This window comes from Sarcophilus harrisii, chromosome 2, assembly GCF_902635505.1.
Source record: "Sarcophilus harrisii chromosome 2, mSarHar1.11, whole genome shotgun sequence".
Taxonomy (NCBI): domain Eukaryota; kingdom Metazoa; phylum Chordata; class Mammalia; order Dasyuromorphia; family Dasyuridae; genus Sarcophilus; species Sarcophilus harrisii.
Genome location: NC_045427.1, coordinates 580926291 through 580953675, shown reverse-complemented (window position 1 = coordinate 580953675; position 27385 = coordinate 580926291). Strand labels below are relative to the sequence as shown.

At 33.8% G+C, this 27385-nt stretch overlaps 1 protein-coding gene across 1 annotated transcript in view; it reads right to left on the bottom strand.

Moving 5' to 3' along the window:
* LOC100929866 (deleted in malignant brain tumors 1 protein-like) overlaps positions 1–26833 on the bottom strand; it is a 173629-nt gene extending 146796 nt beyond the window's left edge. The window contains 12 exon segments of the mRNA XM_031949362.1: positions 1735–1845; positions 4067–4384; positions 8196–8261; positions 9519–9833; positions 9922–9987; positions 11189–11251; positions 11515–11580; positions 16077–16139; positions 18917–19231; positions 20893–20922; positions 22110–22139; positions 26443–26833. Coding sequence (XP_031805222.1) covers positions 1735–1845; positions 4067–4384; positions 8196–8261; positions 9519–9833; positions 9922–9987; positions 11189–11251; positions 11515–11580; positions 16077–16139; positions 18917–19231; positions 20893–20922; positions 22110–22139; positions 26443–26833 — 1834 coding nt within the window.
* Between the last annotated feature and the right edge of the window lie 552 nt (positions 26834–27385).

The window sequence follows — 27385 nt, the reverse complement described above, 5'->3', positions numbered from 1 at the left end:
TGGTCACTGGGTCACCTGATGACCATTCCTGGGGAGAAAAATCAAATCAAAATCCTAATTGGGAGAAAAGGTCCAATTCCTCTCATTTCCCTAATTAAAATAAATTTTAATGCTTTCTTTTGTTTTTCTATCACATTTCTCAATACACTTCCCATGACATAGAGCTATATCACCTTATCTAAATCCTAGGGATAATTATCTGCCAATCTCCAGGACTTTTTCCTGCCTTTTTCAAGGTGTCTAATATAGAAAGAACTCTTCCCTTCTAATACAGAAGTCTTCCTTTCCACCTTCATCTTAGAGCACTCTACTATATATGTTGTATTTCCAAAGATCCTGCATTCCTTAATGTGGTCAAATCCCAAGCCCAATACATTCACTCTACCTCAACTACAAATAGCAGTGGCTATAGCATTTATCTTGTCATCAACCACAATCATTGTAGTTCCATGATCCAAAATTCTGAAATTCCTCTTCTTGAGGCATTACTTAGAGAATTCCTTTTTCTCCCCTATAGTTACACTTCAAATCCCCTCAGCATAAATTCCCATTTTCTCTTCTCAGGGTTGAAGAAATGAGATCCTTTTACCTTATCAAGAAAGACCCTGATCCCATGCCCTACTGTTTTTTTCTGACACCTGGCCTCTTTAATCATTTCTCTCTCTCATTTTTAATTTGTGACTGTTTGATTCTTCCTAACTGCCTCCAAACATAACCAGGCCATCCTCATCCTTTAAAAACCTTCAATTTTGTCATAACTATTCCTTAAAACTATCCTATGTATCATTTCTTTCTAGCACAGACCAACTACTATAAGTGGTTGTTTACAATTGCTTCTCAACTCATCTCAATTATCTTTAAACTATCACTACACTCTCTGTGAAATGTCAAGAAAACCCCAAATGGAGTCATAGAGTTGTACAGAATTGAGCACACTCAGCTGAAGTTGGTCTAGCCTAGGTTACCAATAATCTTTGCTAAATCTAAGAGCCATTTCATATCCTCTTTCTACTCCAGCTCCTTGCTGTATTTAATCCTGATGTAATCATCCTCCTTCTGAATTTTCCCTTCCTCTCAGGGTTTTTATGGCATTCCTTTCTCATGGTTCTTTTCCTTCCTATCTTATTGTTCCTTTCTAACCTTGTTATCTTCTTTGGAGGATCATCATCCATGTTTCTCACTTTATTTGCCTTCATTTACTCTAGGGGGCTCCAAGCCAATTTATTTCATCTTTCTTTCATCATCTCTATGGAAATGATTCATAAATTTATACAACCAATCCATATCTTCTTTATGAATCCAAGTCTTGTGTCACCAATTTTCTGTTGGACATTTCTACCTCAATGTCCCCAATCTCAACACTTTACAATAGAATTTTCTTTTTCCTGGAACCCACACGTCTTCCTAATATCCCTTTGTCCATCAATCCTTCCAATACTCCAAATTCATAACTTTGGAGTCATATTTAATTTTTCATACTTTATCATCTTCTAATCCAATAATTTGTCAGAATATGCTAATTCTGTCTCCATATATCTCTGAGATCTCTTCTTTTCTCTCTTCCCACAAAGCCACTATGCCAATTATCCTATTGTTTGTTAGTATAATTTGATTGAATATTTTAGGTTTTTGTTTGAATATTTCCCTCTGAGTATATGTAAAATCATAAAAAATAACATTTTATCGAAATAACAATGTGTATTGGCTAGAATTCATAGACACATTTGTACTTACCAGATGGATTAGGAATTTTTATAGGTGATAATGATGCTGATACTGGTAATGATGATGTTGACAGTGGTGACATTGATGATGATGATGAGGAGGAGGAGGAGGAAGATTCTGCTTTTATTTGTTAGAGAAAAACATTGTTACACTATTGTTTTTTATGAAATATGAAGTAAAAATAAATGACTGAAGGGACAGCTAGGTGGTGCAGTGGATAGAGCACCAGCTCTAAGGTCAGGAGAACCTGAGTTCAAATCTGATCTCAGACACTTAACACTTCTTAGCAGTGTGACCTGGGCAAGTCACTTAATCCCAATTGCCTCAGTAAGAGAAATGACTGAAGCCCTTAGCATTCTCTCACTATCTGTATTAATTTGATAATCTATCTAGGTGAGTTTTTTTCAGTAATCACACTTTATTGCCTCTCAGTTATTATATGGAGAATCAGTTTCTCAGCCTATAAATTGACCATCTGATATCTGATTAGAAAGCAAGAAAGAAAAGATAAATCAGATAATTTTCATTCCATGAAATTTAAGTGCTTTTACATGAAAAAAATTACCATTTAAAAGAGAAGTGGTCAACTTGGAAACAAAACCTTTTGCATTAATATTTTTTATATAATGTATGTGTGCGTGTATGTATATGTATATATATAGAGAGAATATATATGTGTGTATACATATATATATATATATATATATAAAATGAAAACAAATATAAAAGACCAAAAACCATTGTCCAATAGAGATATTGTTAAAAGATATTAACAGATAATTCTTAAAAGATTTACAAACTATTAAAGATATAAAAGAGCTTTAGATCACTGAGAAAAACAAATCAAAATAATTTTGAGATTTCACTTATATTTAGCAACACAGGTTAAAAATGACAAGAAATGGCAATAATCAATGTTGAAGGGCATTTAGAAAAATACACTGATATTCCTCTGATGGATCTATGAATTTGTCCAACTATTCTGCAAAGCAATCTGGAATTATGTTTAGAAAATAACTAAAATATCCAAACTGTTTGATGCTGAGAATTTGCGTCTATCACAGTGTTAAATAAGAACAACAAAAGCTCCATATTCATCATAAATATTTACAGAAATACTTTTTTTTGCAATAGAAAAGACTTGGAAAGAAAGTAGAAGTCCATGGATTAAGGAATGGTTAAACAAATTGTAAATGTAAATGTAGTGGGGTATTTCTATGCAGAAAGAAAAGACAAATAGAATGGAGGTAAATGGGAAGACATTCAGTTTGATATGCTGTAAATGAAATAAGCAGATCCAGGAAAGCAAAATACACAATGATTAAATTAATATAAATGGAAGCAACAAAATAAAAAATGTAATTTTGTATAATAGTGGCAGAACTTCGTCCCAAAGAAGAGAGATGAATATTTTGTTCTTTATATAGGTAGAAGAATACGAGTGAGGGACAATAAGTATTTTGTTACTTTTTTTCTTTTCTTTCCTTTCCTTTCTAAGAAAAATATAAATGTAGAAGTTCTGTTCACTGATGCAATTTGGTAATTTGTCACTTACATTCTCAAAGAATGTATCTCAAAGGGGATAAGGCCCTTGCCCACAGGCATATATCTAGTATGTAATAGAGGGAGGCATTTCTGAAGTTCTTCATGACTTTGATGCTAATCCTTTGTCCTTTATCTCATATTGCTTCTCATCAGAAATTATATTATCCTAATATGCTCTCATTTGCAGTTGTCCATCCTTTGGTAGTTTTTGAAGGCCAGTACCTTTGCATGAAAGGCATATAGAGAACTTAGGCTTTGAATAGTACACCAGGAAGAAATCTCCAGTAAGATGTAATCACCTTGAGAACAGGGACTGTTTTCTGCCTTTGTTTTACAAAGTTCCTTACTAGCCTTATTAAATTCTTTATATTACTTCAAATTTGCTTTATTATTTACTGTAGTAAGTATGTAATAAATGCTTATTGAATTGTTAAATATTAAATATGTAGGAAATATGTACTTTTTTAAAATGATTTTTTTTGGAAGAGTAAATAAAATCATTTACATCAATTCCTATCCATACTCTGTTTTAGAGTATTGATAACAAGATATTTGGATAAATAGGACTTGAAGATTTTATGATAAAAAGAATTTGAAAATCAGTAAAGAACCAATTATCTTGACTACAACAGCATGAAAATATCCAAAGCATAAATTTTTAAGAATGCATAAGTCTAGTCTTTCAAAACATGTTATCATAAATTATCTCTGATAAAAATCATTGTACTGCGGGAAACTGAGCAGTCTTTCTCTGAAGCAGAAGATTTGAGGTTTTAATGAGCAAACATTCACTCACCTGAACAGATGACACTGGCATCTTCTCTGTGACCACAATTGTGGATAAACCAGTCATCATGGGAACACTGAGCCAGGTGACTTTCATCTCCACTGCACTGCACATTGTCCAGGAGAATTTTCCCTGAGCCTGGGCCAAAGTGGGCCCCATGGAGGGCAGAAAGAGCCTCTCCACAGCCGAGCTGCCTGCACACCACACCTGCTTCCTTTAGCTCCCAGTGGTCATCACACACTGTCCCCCAGGTTCCTTGGTAGTAAATTTCCACCCGACCTGAACATCTTCCAGTTCCATTTATCAGTCTCACAGGAGGCTGGTCCTCTGTGTACACAAAAATAATGAAGATTAATTCAGGAAGCATAACACATTCATTTTCCATTGCACTAATTCTACCCATTTGACTCAGAAATTCAGAAGAATCGATTTATCTCAAGTTAATGAGAACATATCCAAGAGAAAGTAATATAATTACTCATTGTAGGGAATCACAGTCAAGAAGTGAAAGAATAAATTTTTTCTTATTTGTTGATGTCTTAGAAATTAACATGACTATGTCAGTTTTTGAAGCAAAATAATAGCAATGGCAATGATAATAATAATTATGTTTATATAGGAGTTTAATCACCATAAAGTATTTTCTTTTAATTCTGAAATAGGTTGTACAAATGGTATCATCACCATTGTACCTTTGTTGAGTTGTACAGTTGAGACAGCTGAGGCTTATAGTTGTTAAATGACATGCCTAGGATCCTAGGCTAGTAAACTGGAGAAGTCCAAATTGTGACCTAGTTTTCTTATTTACGTATAGGCCCCTCTCCCACCTCATGGTAGTATAATACTTCTGCTTTTTATGAAAACTTTAAGGAAGCTGTCATGAACAAATGCTATAAAGTATCTAAAATTCTATCTCATGCATAATGTCTTGGAGAATGATAGTTCACCTTATAACCATTAGGCTTTCCCATTTTAAACCCAACCCTACACTTATTAGCTATGTAAAATTAAGCAAATGACTAATTTCCCAGAGCCTCACTTTTCTTGTACATAAAGTGAACAGATTAGACTAGATAATGCTTGATTTTCCCATTTAGCTCTAGTATTCTATGATGAGAATTATCATTATCTTCATTTTATTTCATTGTTATAGTTTAGTCATACTCAACTCTTCATAATCCCATTTGGATTTTCTTTGGCAGAGATACTGAAGTAGTTTTTCATTTCCTTCTCCATATCATTTGACAGATGGGGGCCAGTCGAATTAAGTGACATGCCTGGAGTCACACAACTGATAAATATCTGAGATTAGATTTGAACTGGCAAAGATGAGTCTTCTCAACTCCAGGTTTGGTACTCCATCCATTATGCCACCTAATTACTCCACTTATTCCATAGAATAATAGAGTATTAGAGTGGAAGGAACCTATGCAACCTATATCTTAAAAAGAATCTCACAATTGGTCACAAAGCTTCCATTGCAAGAATGCTAGTGAGCCCTTTACCTGCCAAGTTTGGGACAGTTCTAATACTAAGACAAGTTTCTTACAAACAGCCAAAATTGACTCTGAACTTTCCACATTTTACTTTTATTTCTGCTTGGTTCTGGAGCCGATGAGGAAATGTTAGTCCATCTTCCTCTCTTATATCTTTTATAAATTCTCTCTTTTCCATTTCTTTCAATCTATTCTATAATTCCTTCACCATTCTGGATTCCCCCTTCTTAATATTCTCTAGTTTATGAGTGCCCTTTATAAAATGTAGTATAAAATGTAGCAGAACCAAACCCAATGTTCTAGAGGGATGTCAAACTCAGATAGAAATAGGGGTCGCTGAACCCATGGATAGGATCCCTGTAAGCCACATACTGAATTTATTTTAAAATTTAATATTATTTATATTTTATTATATATTTTTATTTAGTAAAGGATTTCCCAAATACATTTTAATTTGGTTCTGGCTGTATTTGAAAGTGACATGGGTTGTATGAGACTCATGGGCCATATGTTTGAGATGTTTACCCTACACATACATGATCTAAAATGTGCAAAGTGCAACAGGACAATTGTTTTTCTAGTCCCAGATTTGATTGCCTCTTAACGCTAGGTTAGATTATATTAACTTTTTAGGGCTACAATGTCACAACCAAAATTGGTCTTGTATTACAATAAAATCCTCAGATCTTTTTTGGGCTAATTTTATCTAATCATGACTCTCTCATTCTATAGTTTCCAAGTTGATTCTAGGTGCCCAGATGTAGAGCATTACATTTATTTTTAAATAAATTTTTGATTCATTCCACCGTGAGATTTTGGATTCCTATTCTGTAGTCCAGGGTATTATATATCCCTGTTGGCATAAAAAATTGGATAAGAATATGCCTTTAAGTAGCTCACTGATAATTAAAAAAATCAAACAGAATAGGGCCAAAGACATTTTTGAGACACCCCATTGGCGTTCCTAATTTACATTGACATGGAAAATGGTTATATTTTTTGGTCTGGCTAGTCAGCCAATTCCAAACTTTCCTAACTATGCTACCAACAAGCTTTCAATTATTGAATCTGTTCACAAGGATGTTATGAGATATTCTACTGTGGTATTTCAACAACAAAACAACACTAAGCATATGTTAAGGGCCTATTTACCAGCTTATGAAGAAGGTATATATGAAAAAGGTTTTAATAGGCATAGTATCTTAGTATCTTATGGCATGATGGAAAAGGGGGATGATACCAATACAAAAGTATAAAATCATGTATTACATAGCTAAGTATGTAAGAAAATTGCAAAATAAAATAACATATAAAGTCTAAGGAGGTAGGCCCTCATTAACCAGAAGGTGTCAATTAAGGATTTCTGGAAGAGATGGCATTTGAAATTGGCATTAAGGGATTGGTAGGATATTCAATAGGTAAAGAAAGGGAGGGAAGATTCTCCAAATACTGGAAATAGCTTGAACAAAGCAAAAAAATAATGTGTGCTCTGGGAACAGAGATTCATCCAGTTTGGTTGAGGTATAGAAGGGAGAAAATAAGCATTTATTTAATATTTATTGCTTGCCAGGTATTGCTTAGCACTTTACAAGTATTATCTCATTTGATCTTTACAAGAACCCTAGGAAGTAGTAATATTACCATTCCTACTTCACAATTGAAGAAATTGGGGCAAGTAGAACTTAAGTGAGTTGGCCAGGATGACATAGATAGTAAGTGTCTGAGGCTGGATTTGAATTCTGTTCTTCCTTACTCCTGGCCCAGAGCTCTATCTACTGTGCTACTGTGTGTTTGAATGTAGTGGGCACTAAAGTGTCACCAAAGATTTCTGAGCACAAGAGAGACATCAACAGAGCCAAGCAGGAAGGTAGAATATGATGGATTGGAGGTAGGAGGGAGAAAGAATGAGTGGAAGAGAGAGATTGGAAATGGGAAGACCTAGAAAAAGATAAAAACAATAATCCAGGTGGGTGGAAATAAGATCATGGGATAAAAATCACTTTTTCTGGGGACAGATGAGTATTAATATGTGATTTTATGAATATGGGGAAGTTTAGATTTTGGACCTCCCTCCACTGATGCAATGGGCTATTCAAATAAAACCTAGCATCTTAGAGAAATGCTGGAGCTCTGAGAGATTAAGGGAATTGCCAAAGTCACATAACCAGTATATGTCAGAGGAACTACTTGAACACAGGTTATCCTGACTAAATTCTTGGTATTGGTCAGGGAGAAGATCATTGAGATATTGTGGGGAATAAATCTAATAGGATATAGTAACTGTTAGACTATTAGATATGATTGAAAAGGAAAAATGAAAGGATTCCTTTGTGTTGCATTTTAGCAGATTATTTTGATTCTCGTAGTTAATAGCATTATTTTTTTGGTCAAGTTAGCTTTTATTTATTCATCTGTTTATGTGTCATATTCCACAGTTCCATGTAAGCTCTCTGAGGGCAATAATCTTTTTTTTTAATTTATGCCACCAGGGATATGCAAAGTGTCTTATAGGTGCTTAATAGATCTTTGTCAAATTCATTTGATGCAATCAAAGTTGAACTGGAAAAGTGTGAATAGATCAGAAACAAAGGTCATTATGGGGGTGTGTGTGTGGAATTTCATTGTTAGTAAAGTTCACCTACCTGGTTGGGTAATAGAGTGGTCAGTGTGGACAAGTGATGGAGGTACTGAGATGGCAGATAGTAATTCTACATTTAAATAAAAAAGACTTCTTAGTAAAGGTTTAATTAGCTTGGAACAGATGCAAGAAAACTTGGAAACAAAGATTTAAATAAAAGAAAGTGATGGGCTATTTCTTTTGATATTTTCTACCAATCATGTTTGTTTTTATAAATAAATTCACATTTAAAGTAAATTATCCATCATCTAATATATGATCTTGCATTTGTCTTCTTTGTAATACCAAAGTTAGCCTTTAAAGTCCCTAGTACTTACAGGAAATTCTACAAACAAATACATACAAAATATAGGTATATCAGGAATGGCGAGTCAGTATTGGCAATGAATATCAATAGGTCCCACAATTCCATGGATAAAGAACTGTCCCAGATTATAGGATATATTGGGCAATTCCAGGACTATTGAGTCAAGGTTTATTATGTTAATGTAAAATGCTCAAGGTGCAGTTGACATTACCATTGGATGGGCCAAATTGAATGAAATTTTTATTCTGTATGTAATCAGAAATCAATGATAATTTGGTCCAATCAGAAAAAAAAATCAGTTCAACTATATTCAAGTCTATTATCCATTTTATGAATTACTTAGGGCTAAATTTTAATCCCATAGATTTTCTAGAAATAAATGCCTTAAATTTCAAATTCTTCTCAACTCTATCAGATAATTCATTATTGGGGATGCAAATTAACACTTCAATATTAACATCATCAAAATGTAATCTGGAATGTAAATCTGATGGAAAATTTAAACAAATATGCTATCCAAAGCTAAACACTAGAGATTCTTTGGATTAGTTGCTTTTGGATTGTTTATCCTAGCACTCCATTAACAAAACCATTAAAAGTTGACTCTGAATCCAAATGCCTAATATGATCCATATGTTTAAAAAAAGATTTTACCCATTTCTTTAGAGCATTATTAGATGAGTCCTTTATGTAGGTTTATGATTTTTGAATTAGTCAAAGAAAAATCTATTCACTTCAAAACCACATTGTAATTTTAGAAAACCTGATTATTGTGTGTTTTCCTGTAGAACATGCACAGTTTCATATGCTATCTTTCCATTTATTTCTTTTTATCTGCTATATCTGAGTAGTTAGATACAAAAATTACCAAGAAAAATAATAAACTCATTTGGCTTATCTGATAAAATAGTTGGTGAATTCTAGAAATTAAAATAGCTGAAATCATCATGGTTATTTATTGATGAGACTATGGATCTGATTCATACCTAAAATGAGCTTTAAAGAGAGGAAAAGAAACACCTGCACAGATGACACTGGCATCTTCTTCGTGACCACAGTTGTGTTTGAACCAGTCATCATGGGAGGACTGAGCTAGGTCACTTTCCCCTCCATTGCACTGCACATTATCCAGGAGAATTTTCCCTGAGCCTGGCCCAAACTGGGCCCCACAGAAAGCAGAAAGAGCCTGTCCACAGCCAAGCTGACTGCACACCACACCTGCTTCCTCCAGTTCCCAATGGTCATCACACACTGTCCCCCAGGTTCCTTCATAGAAAGCTTCCACCCTTCCTGAACATTTTCCTGTCCCATTTACTAGTCTCACTGGAGGCTTATCTTTTAAATACATAAAAAATGATGAAGATTAAAGAGTGAAAAATATCATTTAATCTATTATTGTATTCACTTATACACAGTGACTCACCTGTATTTAAATTTGATTTATCATTAATTCCTGGTGATGGAGGATTTGAATCTGCAACAGGCAACACTGTAATAAAATTAAAAGGGTTATTACTAGTGAATACTGCTTCCTTTGAATGAGAGGAAGTTTACTGTACTTATCTGAACCAGTAATCAAAATAAAGAACACAATTATCTTTATCTATGGGTATATTCAGATGGAGAAAGTTCCAGCAAGTAAGCAGCATACTTCAGTTTGGTATAAGATCACTGGGCCCAAGTTTAGAGACAGATTTTAGTTCAAGATGAAAAAGACCTTTTTTTTTTTTTTTCTTAAGGCAATAAGAGGTATAATAAGAGTTATTTAAAAGTAAAGAATGTTGAAAAAGCTAGATATATTCAAACTTTTAGAGAAGTGAAGCAGTTAGGGCATTCATTATAACTGTCTTCAAATGTTGGAAATATTGTTATATAGAAGGAATATTAGATTTATTTTGTATATTCATGGGGGAAAAGAGAACAAAATGGAATTTACATACAAGTTGAGTTTTATTAAATATAGAAAATTTTCTAAGCATTAGACTTGTCCCAAAAATGGAAGTCTGATTTCTTAGTTATTTAGCTCTTCACCAATAAAGGTGTTCAAGTAGAATTTGTAAGACCATTAGAAATATCATGTATTGATTTCTTCATGGAGGAGAAATTAGATTAGTTAATTTTTAAGATCCCTCTCAACTCTAAGATTCTATGATTCAGATATGAAATAAAAAAAGCTTTCTTTTTGGATATAGACATGAAAGAATGAGGTTTGAGAACTATAGAGAATCACAATGTATAATAATAAAGCTTTAGGTAACCCAAGATTCTTAATTGAGGTTGGGGAGGGGGAGGTCTATAAACTTGTTTTAAAATATTTTTGTAATTATTTCAATATCATTTATTTGTTTTGTAATTCTTTATATTTTATTTTGTGCATTTAAAAAATCTATTCTGACTAGGAGTCAGTAACCTACACTGGACTACCAAAGGGATCCATGATACAAAAAAGTTAAGAATTCCTAGGTTGTAAGTAAATTAAAGATGAAAAAATATTTAAGGCATTTAGAGGGCACACTCAAGCCAGAATTGTCTCAAGGATATGAAAGTGATATTTAAATAGTTCATATTTTAAATCAGTTTCTTCAAACATTACTAAGATTCAAGATTAATATAGAGCTCATAATTACCAGTTATGTGGTTATTAAAACTATATTAACCATAATAAACAGCTACTACTCATAGTGTCCTACCTGAAAGCATATTTGTGTCCATAGTTCCTGGTGAAGGAGAAGCTGGATCTTTGGCAGAAAGTGCTATAATAATAACAGAATGAATATTTAAAAATTAATACTATTCACTTTCAACAGATAAACAAAGTTATTTAATAAACTTGAGGCAATAATGATGTAAGCAAAAGATGAAAAAAGAAAAAAGTTTAAAATCAGAAGAGCTGAGTTTATGCTCCATCACAAATGAACTACCACTTCTATTCTATTTCCTAATTGTTTATATGGTTCTAGTATTCTTAAGATTAGAAAAGGTATCTGTTAATGATTTTCTAATTACCAGCTCCTACCTGATAGTTTCCCTGAATGATCATCAACTACAGGTGATGGAGCAGTTGAGATGGCAGCAGGTAGAACTATAATAAAGAAAATGCCTATTAATAGTTAATGATTATCTTGATGAAGAAAAATATAATATCTTCAATTTTATTAGTAGAAGACATTTATCACATACTTGAATAGCACTTAAAGTTTGAGCAAAATTTGAGCTTAACTCCATGAATAAAGACACAATAGAAAGTATGATTTAAAATGATAAATTGCCTATCTCCCCCTAGGCAAGTGGTTATACGTGCTAGATCACTCAATCCAAAGAACATTACAATTTGCTCATTCTCCTGCATTCTGAGCCCGTTTTGAAATACTTCTTTATGCCCTTATCCAAGAGCTTATACTTCTTTCTTAGATTCTGTGTCTACTTATGACAACGGATTTGTGTATGCAACGTAGTATGTCTGCTTTGCCAAAGTTGGCACTTAGAAACGTCTCACAATGGGTCAGTTATTCCTTCCAAGCAGTTTGTCTGTTGGTTCTGACCACTAGAATTTCCTAGCGTCTTTTTCCATCTATCTTGCTGAGGTCATTCATGAGCTCATTTCATTAATGATTCTTACTCTACCTCTAACAATAATAACTCTTAATTCCCCTAAAAAAAGGTAGCTGAAGCAATTATAGATTGGGGACAGAGAAGTAATTTCACTTTTAACCTTCAATTAAATTTTTTTTAAAGCATCAAAGGATATTTTAGAGAGTATTTTGTTAAACTCCTTCATTTTACAAATTAGAAAAGTGAGGTCCAGAGAGAGGAAGTAATTTCTATAAGGTCATACAATAAGTCAGTATGAAAGATTTCAATAATTGTATTTGATATGCCTTGATCATAAGAGCACCACAGCATTGATCACCTTTCCTGGGGTAGGGAAGAGTAGAAAATGCTTCAGTAGAGTCCACAAATACATGTACATGCATGTCTATTCATACATCCATAGGATAGCTTCTATATACATGAGCTACTATATACATGTTGTCTTGCATGATGGATCTGTCTTGTTCCTTCTCTCTTCTGTCTTGTACTGGCTTACTGCCTGATGGTAGGTTTAGGATGTCACGGGTCATTGTTGATCAATCAAATATTTATTTATTGTTGTTCAGTTGGGTCCAGCCCTACATGATCCCCTGAATTTTGTCTATGAAGTTTTCTTAGCAAAAAATATGGGAATGATTTGCCATTTCCTTTTCTACTGTATACCCATTTTACAGATGAGGAAAGTGAGAGAAATAGGGATTAAACAACTTTCTCAGAGTCACCCAGCTAACAAGTGTCCAAGGCTAGATTTGAACTCAGTTCTTCCTGAGTTCAGACCCAGTGCTCTAGCTAACTGTCACAAGTATTTTTAGTACTAATTACATATCAGTCATCTTGGTAGACCTTGGAAATACAAAGAATGAATAATCTTTATTTGTAAAGAGCTTACATTTCAGTAGGGAAAGCAGCAAGTACACATATAGATATAAAGTGCATAAGTAGAACATTAATAAATGCAAACATAAGGAAATCAGGGAAATGCAAGGTTTTTTGAGAAGGAGGGAGTTGGGTGTGGCCAGAAAGGAATCAAGAAACACTCAATGCAGAAGATAGTACTTGGACTAGAATCTAGTACTAGAAGACAGAACTTACTGGGAGAAGACCCTATGAAGTGGAGGTTAAAGAGAGAGAAAAAGCATCCCAGGGATGTGGATTAGTTTGTACTAAGGTTTAGAGAGGGAAGATGAAATATCATTTGGGAGAAATAAAGAGTAGACAAGGTTGAGTGAATGCCAGAGGACCATAATGCATGAGATTTTAAAAATGAAACAGAAGCATTTGTATTTTATCCCTAAGAAAAAATAAGTTGATTAAGTGGGAGAATTATACAGTCAGATTTATGGTTAAGGAAAAAATATGTTGGCAGTAGTGTTTAGGATGGATTCCAGTGGGGAGAGACTTGAGGTGGGGAGACAAATTAGGAAGTTCCTGCAATTTATCTTGAGGAACTGGACGCTGTGTGGGTGAGAAGCTATCATATGCAAGATATTGTGAAAGAGTAGATGAGAAGATTTGGCAATTGATTGGATATGTGGGAAGAGTAAAGAGTTGAAGATTATTAGGTTATAAACCTAGGAGACTGGAAAGATAGTGATGCCTTTGACAGTAACAGAAAAGTTTGAAAAAGAAGAATGTTTAGAAGGAAAGGAAATGAATTCAGTTTTTGATGTATTGAGTTTAAGATATTTCTGGGATACCCAGTCTGAAATGTTAGAAGAGATTTAATCATTGCTTATTCATGATTTTTTGGGGCAGCAAGATGACACAGTGGGTAGAGTGCCAAACCTGGAGTAAGAAAGACTCTTCTTCCTGAATTCAAATCCAGCCTCAGATATTTACTAACTGTGTGATGCTGTCAAGTCACTTAATTATGTTTACCTCAGTTTCCTCATCTATAAAATGAGCTGGAAAAGGAAATGGTGAATCAGTCCAGGGTTTATGCCAAAAAAAAAAAAACCCCAAATGGGGTCGCAAAGAATTGAAAATGACTAGATAACAAATCCCTGATTTTGTGTGCCAGCTTCAAGTTGCCACATGGTCGATATACCCATTCTGAGCTCTTAACTTCAGTTACTGCTTTCCTATTCCATGGTTGTTGTTATCCTTCATTTTCCAAGAAGACCAAAATGACACCACTATGTTAGAGTTCAGTTACAATGTGTCCCGTCCCATATAGCTATGCTATACTGTTAGCCTTTTGTACTAAAACATAGTAGCAGGTCTAGGATTAGAATCTGGACTTTTTGCTTCCCAAGCCATTGCCTTTTTCATTCTTTACTATTTGTGCTCTATACATCACTTATCTGTCCCTCTCTTTATTGCCTTTCTCATTTTCCTCTTTCCTATAGTCACTATTTTTGTTGTATCTTTGACAAAGATGTTATGCACTGTTTTGTAAACATATCCCATACCTTCCAATGAAGAAAAAAAGAAAACTTCTAAACTAGGAAGTAAATCAAATGGTGTTTTCTTCCCTGCAAAACTGGTTGTGTTGCCCTGAAGTATGAAATATATAAGATATTGGGTTGGTCACCAAAGTAAAGTAGTACAACTGAGACTGTAAGGAGCTCCACAATGTTATAAAAAAAAAGCACTCAAAATTTAGTTGTGGAAGACTTGGTTTTAATCCTCACTGCCTGTAGAACATAGGACAATTAAAAATCTCTGGGTCTTGATATTTGCATCTGTAAAATGAAAATTGTAAATTGGATGATCCTCAACTTTCAGGAGAATTAGGAAATATTACCCTCATTTTCCACAACAATAGCACTTTCTCCCCAAGGCAGCCTACTGAAAGAAAACTGATTTTACTTAAACTTATATTTCATTTGTAATACCCATGTTGTTTATAACCAAGGAAGCTAGTGGACTTAGCAAGTCTTTCTTCTATTTTTTTCTTATATATTTTGATGGTTAGAAAAAATATTATATTACCTGATACCATAGTTGGCAAATTTTCATCACCTATTAAAAATAAAATATTAAATCTCATCACTATTTTGTTTAATATTTGCTTTCTGTAGAGAGCTGGAACTCTGGAGAAGTATATTTGAAACAAGGTGCTAACTCAGAGGAATTGATGAGATAATGGTTCTCTAGTCCACATATATACTTAGTACTTAGGATGATGATATAATGGTTTTCTAGTTCACACATATTCAGTATACTGAATTCATATTCAGTAGTGATGTAATCATAATAGGGTATTTAAACTGGGGACAAAGTCAGACTCAGAGGGAGACTGGCTGAGACTGGCAGACTGGCAGACTGCTTAATGAGACTGGGTCAGACTATGACACAGACTGTGTAAGAGACGATAAAGACTTTGTACTCTATTCTTGTCCATTCTCATGGTGTCTATTCTACAAAGACCAAGGCCCTTCCGGAGGACCTCCAGAAAGCTAGCCCAAACATTACAGTTTTCAATATATTAGTCTAATAAAATCAATAAAATGTCAAATATAGCATCTTGTGTTGTTCAATATATATCTTTTATTTTACTTGATAAAAGAAGAGAAACATTAACCAGAAAAGGTAATTAATACGCTCATGCTGACTGTTGACAACATAGGAAATCTGATCCATATGGTTTTCATTTTAAGACACTATACATTATCCTGGAGAATTTTTCCTGAGTCTGAACCAAAGATGGACTTTTAGTAAGGCAAAAAAATCTTATTCAAACTTCTATTGTGGTTTTTACCATGCCTCCTTCATCCAGAAGTTCAGAGATTGATATATACTGTCTTCCAGATTCCTTGGCTAGTACACTTTAATCCATTCTGATATTTTCCCTGCCATACCATTCGCAAGCTGGAAGTGAGGTAAATTTTCTAAGTATGATGAGAGTCCATATGTAAATGTTATTAGCTCTGTTTCCTCAGGGTCCAAGTCAGAAATCATACAGGCCACAATTTCAAATAAAAAATTTGATTGCTTTATAACAGAAGGAAATCCTTAAGTGAGAAGGATAGATACATGTCTTACTTATTTCCCCAGAAGATGATGACTCATCAATATCTTCTGTTGGTGGAGTTGTGAATTTAATACCTGTTGTAATGATAAAACAAAACAAACCACATATAAAGCTATTAATAGCGAAGTAACTCCAGATTTTTTCCTCATCATGATGGATGAATGCTAAACAAGTAATATTATAGAAATAGTTTATGAGTTTGTCCAGTCTTTTATAGAAATTGATCTTTCAGTATTTAATTGTGGAAAAATAACTATTTACAGAATAAAACCTCAAATTTTAATGATTAAAATATAAAATAAAAAAGATTTTGAAGAAAAAAGTGACCTAATAGTATTTTCATCTGAGTGGTAGAACTTATGGGGAGTGACTTCCTGCCAGAGTACACATAGGAGAATGATCTTTCTCTGCCCTTTGAGAGAGATGGGGTAAATAGAATTCCTATAGAGGAATACCTTAGAGGGTAAGCAGGTCTTTTTTGTCAAAATCTCTATCATATTTTTCTGTTAAATCTGTAAGCCTTTTATTTTCCCCAATATGCTTTGCTCTTAATGCTGTTAAAAGGATGGACCAACAGATAGAAGATGTAGTAAGTTCACTATTCTCAGAACCAGAAGTTTCTAGAGAATGGATCTCAGACTCATACTACAGATATGGTTATGCTTGCTAGAAAAAAAATCATAATATTTAAGTGTATGCTCAACATTTTTAGTGTTGAATATTTATCTATTATAACAAAAGAATGGAATTATTGTTGTTTTAAAGAGAAATGCATTAATGAAGTTGACTGGGATTTCAGAAAGATTTCTGTCAAAATATCCCAGCCTTGCCAAACCCATCACTTTCAAGTGATGTGACAATAGCATTTAAAGTTAGAATCATCACCTCAAACTTTTCCTCATTCTGTTCCTGAGAATACCTGATAAGTATGTTGAAAGAGTATCAGATTTAAAAAAATTGAAGGCTGAATTTACCTGCTGTAGGCATCAAATACTCAGCTTCTGTCAACACAGGAAAAGGAAACATCTATTGTTAGACAAAGGTAGGTTTTATTTTTTTTTAAAAGAAATGCTTCAATTAAAAGTGAGTCTTAATTATGAAATCAAGGAAATAGAATGTCTAATACCACTTTATTTGTCATGTCACTATAAGCAAAATTTAATATAATAGACAATAAACCTCCTTTACTCCATACCTTAGAACATCATGGAAGTCTCTCTATAATCAATAAATTAATCAGAAAGCATTTATTAAACACCTACTATGTGCCAGACACTGGGGTACAAAGGCAAAAGTGAGAGTCCCAGCCCATAAGGAGTTTGCATTCTACTGGGAGGATATTTATAGCTAACTAGTTTTCTTGCATAAAATCTATTTTATCAATTACTTTATAGGAAAACCATCTACAAATGAAACATTCTGACCTTAATTAGCAAAAATACTTAATTGACTTTTTCTATGGAGATATAAATTCAACAAAAAAGATTATACAAGCTGTTGGATTGTTTGAATTTATTGAACTAATTGGTTATTTTGCTATCAGGTAGATATGGTTTAGTGTACACAATATAAATTGACTCTTCCCTGATGCCTTCAGTTAGTAATGATTTCCCTCTTTAATCTTCATGTTATGCATTGCTTGAAATTACACATCCCTTCTCCCCTTGCTGAATTGTTTTGTATACATGTTATATTTACTTATTTATATATATGCTGTCCCTCCCTGTCTCTCAGGCTCCTTATGATAAAATGTCAGCTCTTTGTACATAGGGACTGTCTCATTTTTGTCTCTGTGTCCTCAACACAGTGTCTGGCAAATAATAAATGCCTTTTGAATTTAATTCTTTTATGCTACAGTTATCTGTGCATGCATCATTTCCCCCAGTAGATTGTCGGTTCCACTATCATCATCATCATCATCATCATCAAAGTCATCACAATGATCTTCATAATCATTATCTTTTATGATAATAATTATGATAATAATCGTAGGATAGATAGAATTTATATAGCACTTAAAAGTTTGCAGATTTCTTTATTTATGTTATCTCATTTGAGCCTCACAACAGCTCTGGGAGGTAAGTACTATTATTTGTCCTATTTTACAGAGGTTCACTGAATTGCCCAGGATCACATAGCTGGACAATCCAAGGTAGAAATTGAACTCATTTCTGCTCAACTCCGAGTCCAGTATTCTACCCACTGTGCCACCTAGCTGCCAAATGGACAAGATGCACCTAATCAAAACTTTGTATTTCCCTAACTGTGGATTTGATATTCTAAACTCCCTACTAAGTTATCTTTTTCTTTTTTTGTGGTACAAATCTTTGTCTTAGTATTTGTCATATTTATGAAAGCCCATAGCATACCATAATATGCCAATTCTTGCAGTGATATTTGTTGGTCAAGAATACCAAACACAGAAGGAAGACACTTTAGAGCTCAGATAACTGACTTAAGAACTTCAGGAGATTACAAGCTTTTGTAGGTGAGGGACCATTTATTTTGCTTTTATTTCCCCACATTCCAATATAGTGTGCCATACTCTGCATAGTGATCTATCTGCATACTGTTGACTACCTTCATCCTTGATTTCTAGGAGCAGATTGAAGAAACCCTGGGAATATATTCCTATCTTGGAATTCATAACTTTCCTCTATAAAAGAGGAAAAGTTTTAGTTCTATCTTAACCTCTCTTTTGTGGCTCATTTTTTGTGCGCTCAAAACATTCCAATGGTTCCTCATTTTTGATTTATAAAAAAAATCAGGAATTTTTGTATATTATTCATTAGACCACTGGAAATGCATTTAGAAAGCAATGTATGTACTTGGGAGAAGTAGGAGACATTACCTGAACAGATAACACTGGCATCTTCTCCATGACCACAGTTATGCAGAAACCAGCCTGCATGGGGACATTGCCCCAGATAACTTTCTCTTCCCGTACAATCCACATCATCCATAAGAATTTCTCCTGAGCCTTCACCAAAGTGGGCCTCAATGGGGGCAGCAATGGCTCGCCCACATCCTAGCTGCCTGCAAACCACATCCGCTTCATTCATGTCCCAGTGATCATCGCACACCCTGCCCCACTGGCCATGGTAGTAAACTTCGATACGTCCACAACATCTACTTGACCCGTTCACTAACTGCAGTTGGGGCCAATCTTTCAAAAACACAAACAAGTTAAATATTAAGAGAAGAAATACATTATACTTTTTCATAAGACGTTTCCCTTTGCTTCTTCCCACATCAACATTTTATGGGAAAAAATCTAATTATTTCCCTGAGCTATACTCTGCTCATTCCCTCTCTTTTGCTTCCTTATTTAAAAAAGCAAACCTTTAATGATAAATGCTGGAGGGGATGTGTTAAAACTGGGACACTGATGCATTATTGGTGGAATTGTGAAATGATCCAACCATTCTGGAGAGCAATCTGGAAGTATGTCCAAAGGGTTATAAAACTTTAGACTCAGCAGTGCCATTACTTGGTCTGTATCCCAAGGAAATCATAAAGGAGAGAAAAGGACCCATGTGTGTAAAAAATGTTTGTAGCAGCTCTTTGTGTGATAGCAAAGAATTAGAAAAGGGGCAGATGCCCATCAATTGGGGAATGGCTGAACAATTTGTGGTACATGAAGGTACTAGAATATTATGGTTCTATAAAAATGATGAACAAGCTGATTATAGAAAGGCCTGGAAAAATTTACATGAACTGATGCTGAGCGAAACAAGCAGAACCCAGAATGCATTGTACACAATAACAGCAAGAGTGTTCATTGAATTGCTGTGAAAGGCTTGGTCCTTCTTAATAGTTCAGTGATTCAAAGGAATCCCAATAGACTTTGGGCAGAAAATGCCATCTGCAACCAGAGAAAGAACTAAGGAGAATGAATGTAAATCAACACATGCTATGTTCAGTTCTTTTTTTTTTTCTGTTTTTTAATCTCTCCCATGGTTTTTCCTGTTTGTTCCAATTTCTCTCCCAAGAAAATTCATACAACAATGTATATTAAAAATAAATAAACTTAAAAATAAAGCAATCCTTATTGTTGCTAGTTGTTATGAAGTTTAAGGACCTCAGATCCATGTTTATATATAGATGTCAGAAGGAACTTAAATGTGAAAAATTCCACATTTATTTCAATATAATTGATTTCCTTTAAATCTTATATATTTTATCTTATGCATTTAAAAACATTATTTTGAGGAGTCCCTAAACTTCATTAAAAGGGAGTTTCTTACATGTAAAAAAAAGGTTAAGATCCCATTCTATGTAGAACTTATATAGTTTTTGCCTAAGTAAGCAAAGAATTAAATTAAAGAAGCAAACTCTTCTATTGCCTTAGAGTACATCATTCAGCAGCTCTTAAACCTTCAAAAAAAAAACAAGCTGTGAGAAACTGTTTAGATCCTATTTCCTAAAACCAAAGAAACTTTAAAAATAAACAGACATTTGTTGAATTTAATTAAACCTTCAACCTTGTAATTGGAAGGAAATGAAATCCTATATATAGATACAACCTTTTAATCACTTGCAAATTATTCCTCTTCACCCCCTCCCACTTTTACTACTTACCTCATGGAAACAGTAAATAGACTGTTTAAAACAGATGGCTTCCCAGATTTGTGGCCTTATCATGAGTATGGAGAATATACTATCTCATTGGGAAAAAAAGTCCAGTTTAGTGAGCTATGTAAGTATGAAAAATTTCTAAAGCAAATAATATGGGAGTATTTAAATGTTAGGAACAAAAAGTCATTTAAAAATATAGAATTCACCAGAGCTTATTAAATGTAATTTAAAAAAAATAACATGACTTACCACCTGAAAATTGTGTTAAGATTTCAAAGCCTATGGGAACAAAGAAATGACATGATTTATTATTTACAGATTTTCTCTTTTCATACATGTATACATGTACATGTTGTGAAAAGAGATTACATTTATTCCATGTGAATTTTGAGAAAATAATCCTAACTTGTAAGGATTTGTTTTTGTTTTTGTTTTTTTTTTGCAGTAGGTAGACTTAGGTTAAAAGATATCTGAATCCCATCCCAGCCTAAGAACCTATGTCTCTACCAAGCAAATTATTAAGTCTTAGTTATATATGTGAATTATCAAATTCATAGCTATTCCATTTAATATTTTACCTGGCCATGAGCAAAAGACAAGTCAAGTCACCCATTTTTTTATCTTTTTTGATAAGACTCATCAAATAGCTATATGATTGTATATTATGGTTGTGTATTTATCTGAACAATTTAGATTTATATTTGTCCCATCTGGTTGATTTAGATTCATCATCTTATGTTAAAATTCAAAAGGAATGAAGTTAAATAATGACTTGTTGATTGCAAAGAATCCATCTTGTTATTTAAAAACTATTTTCCCTAATCAAGACAAAGGGAGCATTCTAGATATGAAAAGTCGATAGACAATTCTCTATTAATCACTATAACTATCCAATTAAAGTGAAGGGGATATTGTTTCAATTACCTGAAAATATACCTATATAGCCAAAGATTCAGTTTTGACTTTCTGGCACATGCAAAGAATAAGTTTAATGCATGAATATCAATGTATCTACATAAAAGTCAGCATGGCATAAATGATAAAGTCCTGGAATCGAAACTTTTATTGTACATATTTATTGTGTAATCAGGAGTGAATTACTTAACCATTTTCACTGTTGATTTTCTCATCAGTAAAATGAGAATAATAATACTTGTTTGTATTTCACAAGCCTATGTGTAAGTCTCAAATGAAATAATGTATTTTTCTTAAAGTGCTTCACACAGTATCAATTTTACTATATGCAGATGTTTATGTTTATATGTGTACATATATATGTATATGTGTTAAGCCAGTTTTTGGAGACATTGCTGACTTCAATTAAAGTTATATAAAAATGATTTGTTTTGTGTGTGAACACAGCATGGATAGGTCATAATCTACATTTTTTTTATTGAAGGAAGAAGCCAATATCAATGAAAATAGAGACTTATTAACATTCTGACATATAAGAGTATGAATCTTACCAGAAGCTCCTGAGATTTCAGACTCATAATCTATGAACGAAAAGAAATGAAAAGTTGCATATCAATGTTGAGTCTCTCCTTGGAGGGAAAATGCAGTGATTGTACTTCTCTATACTTAGGTAGTCTTTATTAAATGTAAAAGATAGCTGCTTTTATGGTAGTAGAGTGACTAACACTACCTTGATCTTTTAAAAACTCTCTTATCAAGATTTTAAAAACTCCTGCAAGTCAGAGGACTGAAATTTCTAGCAATTATGGTTGCTCCTAGAGGATTAAGCTTTGTTACTGGGGAGCATAGCTTATTACTTCATTCATGCAAGTGAAGTAATTAATTTTTTTCTGTTAACCCATTAAGACTCATATAGAGAATGGAAAACTGAAATGAGAGCCTCATGAAATGAATAAAATACAAGAAGTATGTTTTGAGAAGACCAGATAGGAAAAAGTAAAGGCATAGGAGAAGGATGTTGTAAGAGGAAAAGAATTCACTTTGAGTCAAAACTTTGAGTTTTGGCTATGCTTTTTACTTCCTGTGTAATCACTGTTTCCCATCTGTATAATGAGGGGGTTAAATTAGATGAGCTGTGAGGGTCCTTTCTATCTTGAAATTTAGGAAACTACAGGGTTCTGGATTCCTTGCCTTTTCATTGTGGGGTTTGGCACTTTAGGTTCAGTGAATTATATTAACAGTTGAAGGGAATCCAAACTATTATAAACTCAGCCAACTGGAACACTATGAAAGGATTCCTCAACACACCAATAATTCCTAATAATTACTTATAAAGCATGTTCCTATATTTTCCATCTGTTATAAATGTAGTGACATATTTCTCTTGGAAATATTTTTACCACAAGATAAATTAAAATCACATTGAAGAATGAAGCCAATCTTTAATTGTCTTCAAAAGATTTTGGATTTCATCAGAGAGGGCTCATTCTCTGTTTGAGGAATGTAGTGCCTGTAAAATCATCCTTTATGAATTTCTGTGACCAAAAAATAAAACCATATCGTGGCCAACTTCTAGATATTGAGGTTATTTAAAATCCTGAAGTAGCAGACATTGTTTATCTTCCTAAACATATCAAAAACCTTTCGAGTTTTGGTATGATCTACCAGGACTGACATTTTGCTATTACCTAGTCGTTGAGAAGGAAGGTTTGCCTCAATTCCCCAGTAAAATACCAGAAAAGGGTTTTAATGGAAAATTTATACATTAAAAAAGATAAGTGAAACTGTACTAATTTTCACTAATGGAAGAAATCAGTCAGAAGTTAAAAGCTTTAATTATAGGTTGCAATACAATTTCATTGCTTTCAAATAATGAAATTTGTAGGTTAATTAAATGTTTTAATTAAATGCTGCCTAATAGTTCATTGATAACTCTGCTTTAATGAACAGATTAGAATGGGAACTTTTAAGGTATTTGAAAAGAGCCTGTTTTCTTAAATTGTTTACATACTTCTTTGAACTTTTGGCTATATAACATATTGACTGAATGGTCCCCTTTAGATAAAGCAGAAGTAAATTTCAAGCCAGACACTGTTCAGGTTGAATTCAAATATATGTTTAAAAAAGGCCTGCAAAGCACATAAAGTTATAGAAATGAAAGCTATCACTAATTGGCTTGGTCCAAATGAAAAGGCCTCCCATTCATGAAAATAAACTCCAACCTGGAGCTATAGAATGTTAAAGTTAGGACAGACTTGGAGAATAAGGAGGCAGTGCAGTTGTAGATAAGCATCAGATAAGCACATAGGAATAGGAAACCTGGGTTCTAGTCCAGTATTTGCCTCTCACTTAAGTGAGTCATCCCTCCATTCTGAGTCTGGCTTCCTTACTAATAAAATAAGAGGAAATGGAGTAGGTGACAGAGGCTCATCTCTAAAGTTCTATCATTACATCTCCTACTTTTCCTTATTAAAGGGGCCATAGTCACATTAGTTTAGATTATCAGGAGAAGAGGAATTATAAAATTGGCAGAATCATGCATGACTTTTTGGTTATGAGATTCATTAAAGTTTTGAAATAGAATATAAAGAATATTTTAAAAAAGAGAAGGGGAAGGGGAATTAAGAGCTATACAATTAGTGTTCAAGATGGCCATCAGCTTTATAAGATGCCACAGTGCTATTCTACATTCTTTTGGAAGTGACAGCTTGTTGAAGCTACTATAGAACATGCTGTTGGTAAAAATGCCCCTTCTTCTACATCCTTCTTTACACCCTCCTCAAATATAGAGTATCTAGGTTTATAATTGTTTTCAACCAGTAAGAGAACCTGAAACTACAAGGTCTCTTCAGCTTCAGTGGAGTCCCTGTCCCCAGGTCCATGCCAAAGAATGAAGGCAGTCCTCTTGAAGGCTTTGGACCATTTCCCAAGGTTTCTGACTTTTAGAAAATATCTACTCAGCTCAATAGGGATGAGGAGATGCAGGAGAAATTAGGTGTAGTGGAGCATATTTTGAAGAAAGCCAATAACCCAGTCGTTGGGCATAATTGTTAGTGCCATTTAATGGCTATCTGAGATAAATAGACTTTGGCTAATGGATAAGGCTTTCAATGACCTAGACTAGGAAGATAACATCGTAAAAATGTCCTATGAAGAAAGAATCTATACAAAGCCTCCTCCTTTGACCAAATGTCAGTTGCTTTTTGAATGATCAAATCCAGTGTTTGCCCACAGTCCAAACTTAATGATGTTTATGATCTTCTCATTTTTTAAAAAAATGGAAAAATGAGAAAATCAGGAAAGAGTAAGGTTTTTTTAAATCATTTTTACTTTTTTACTAATTTTTAAACTAATTTTACTTTTTTTACTGATAATTTTTTACTACTACTAATTTGCTAATAATTTTTACTAATTTTTTTACTAATAAATGATTAACTTTAAATAACCCCGTGCCAAGAAACATGTGGCAAAATATAATATAATTACTCAATATTACATAAAATTCAAAAGAAATAGCTTCAATTGTACCAAGCCTGTCATTGAACTTGCATTGATTTCTGTTCACACCTACCAACTACAGACCTTTTGAAGGTAAGGGAGAAGGGAAAGATGTGAGAGTCTTTTTATCATAAGATCAGAGGAAGGAGGGGTGATATTTGAACTCATTCCTCATTATTTATCACTTGTTTTTAACTTCAAGATCAATAAATAGACAAATAGATTTACCAATAGAAGGGTGATGGGAAGGATGGAAAGAACAGATAAAAAGAAAAGAAAAATTCGAAAGATCAATGTGGTTTGACAAAAGCTTGGAGCCCTAATCCTCTTCTGTAGATTGTCCCTAGGGCCTTTCCCACCTTCATAGACAAAGTTGTCAAGAGGTTTGACTAAGGTTCCTTACAATGTGAAGATTCAATGAAATTTAAATTTGGGACCATTTAAAAATTAATGTGAAGCCCTCAGCTGAGATTCTTCTCCTTGCCTCTGTTGACAACCAATTCTCATGAGCTTCAGTTGGAGCTAGTTTTTCTTTTCACATGGGTCCCAATTTACCTTAATTTTTTGGTTCCATCCACCAAACTTCATTGGCCAATTAGAAAGTAGTTATTTTCTATATATCAGATTACTGCATGGTGTTCTAAAGCAGCATGTATTGAGGGATTCCATAGTAAAATGGACTGTCTGTGAAATTTGGAGTCAGTAAGTTTTGGTATCAAGTATCCCCTACAATATTTATTAGCTTAGAGGACTCTGGGACTTCTGAACCTCAATTTCCACTTTTTAAAATTGGAAATAACTATAAAACCTACTTTACAGAGCTATGGGGTCTTAACAAGACCAGAGATCAAATCTAGCCTTTGATATTTATTAGCTATATGACCCTAACCAGTCATTTAACCTGTATTTGCCTCAGTTTCCTCATCCAGAAAATGGGAATAATAATAACACTTATTTTTCGGGATTGTGAGGATTAAATAAAATAATGATAATGAAGGGCTTAGTGCATAGCCTGAAATATAGTGAGCATTGTGTGAATATTAATTATTACTATTGTCATCTCATTAACATACATTATAAACATTGAAATATATGAATATCAATTTATATTTTAAAGTAATGGACACACAAGAAGTACTCAATGAATTTTTGTTAGGATTATGATTGATTTAGGTTGATTAACTAGCATATTAATTTCTTAATTGAGAATTTCCATGCACTGAATTTGTTTTTTGATGAAAGATAGTTGTATTTCTGAATAAAAATGATGACTTTCTAATCAGAGGTTTTAAATTTTCCAAAATGCAGACGATTGATGGAAGAAAAATGCAGAGATTTGAAGATCTAAAAAAAATTATCTTTCCAAAGTGTAAAGAAGAAATTTACCTGAACAAATGACACCAGCATCTTCATTGTGATCACAATTGTGCACAAACCAGCTCGCATAGCACTGCCCTAGGTAGCTTTCACTTCCAGAACAGTGCACGTCATCCAGAAGAATCTGGCCAGACCCTTGGCCAAAATAGGCTCTTCCAGGGGCCGAGACAGCCTGTCCACATGCAAGCTGTCTGCACACCACCTGGGCTTCCTTCAGATCCCAGAAGTCATCACACACTGTTCCCCAACTTCCTTCAAAGTAAACTTCCACACGTCCAGAACACCTTCCAGACCCAGCCACTAGTTGGATTGTTAGCCAGTCTTGGGGGAAGACCCAGAAAAAAGTCCAGAAATCTAGTGAATAACATATGTCTTTTCCATTTCCTGGGATCTCACTCATTCACCCTACCCACTTTTTACTGTGCCCTTTGATTTTTGTCTGCTGCCACAAGATCATTTGCACTGGTAAGATCTCTGGAGACTACCCAACCATATCACTAATACCATCATAACTCACATCTATTTGCCACTCTAGACATTTATATGATTTGTGATCCCTTGTCCAGTTTATCTTGTTTGATACTCACAATAACTCCTGGAAATACTATCATGAGAAAAATCCTGATTTCACAGATGAGAAAATCGAAAGTGAGGGAGATCAAGGAACTTGCCCACCCCTAGTGTCTTAGACAGGGTTTAACTTCACCCTTTTTGATTCTAAGTCCAGCATTCTGTGCACTGTACTGCTTAGCTTTTCTAGCCACCAAAGAAAACATCTCCTTCTGCCTCTTTGGAGTGGCTCAATGTGGTGCAATGGGTAAAGAACTGAAGAAGAGGCATGAGTCCAAAACGCACACAGATTATTACAATTGATCGGGTCTGAACTAGTCATTTAATATTTCAAAGACATATTTTCCTCATTTATAAAATTGAAGATATGTCTCCCTCACTG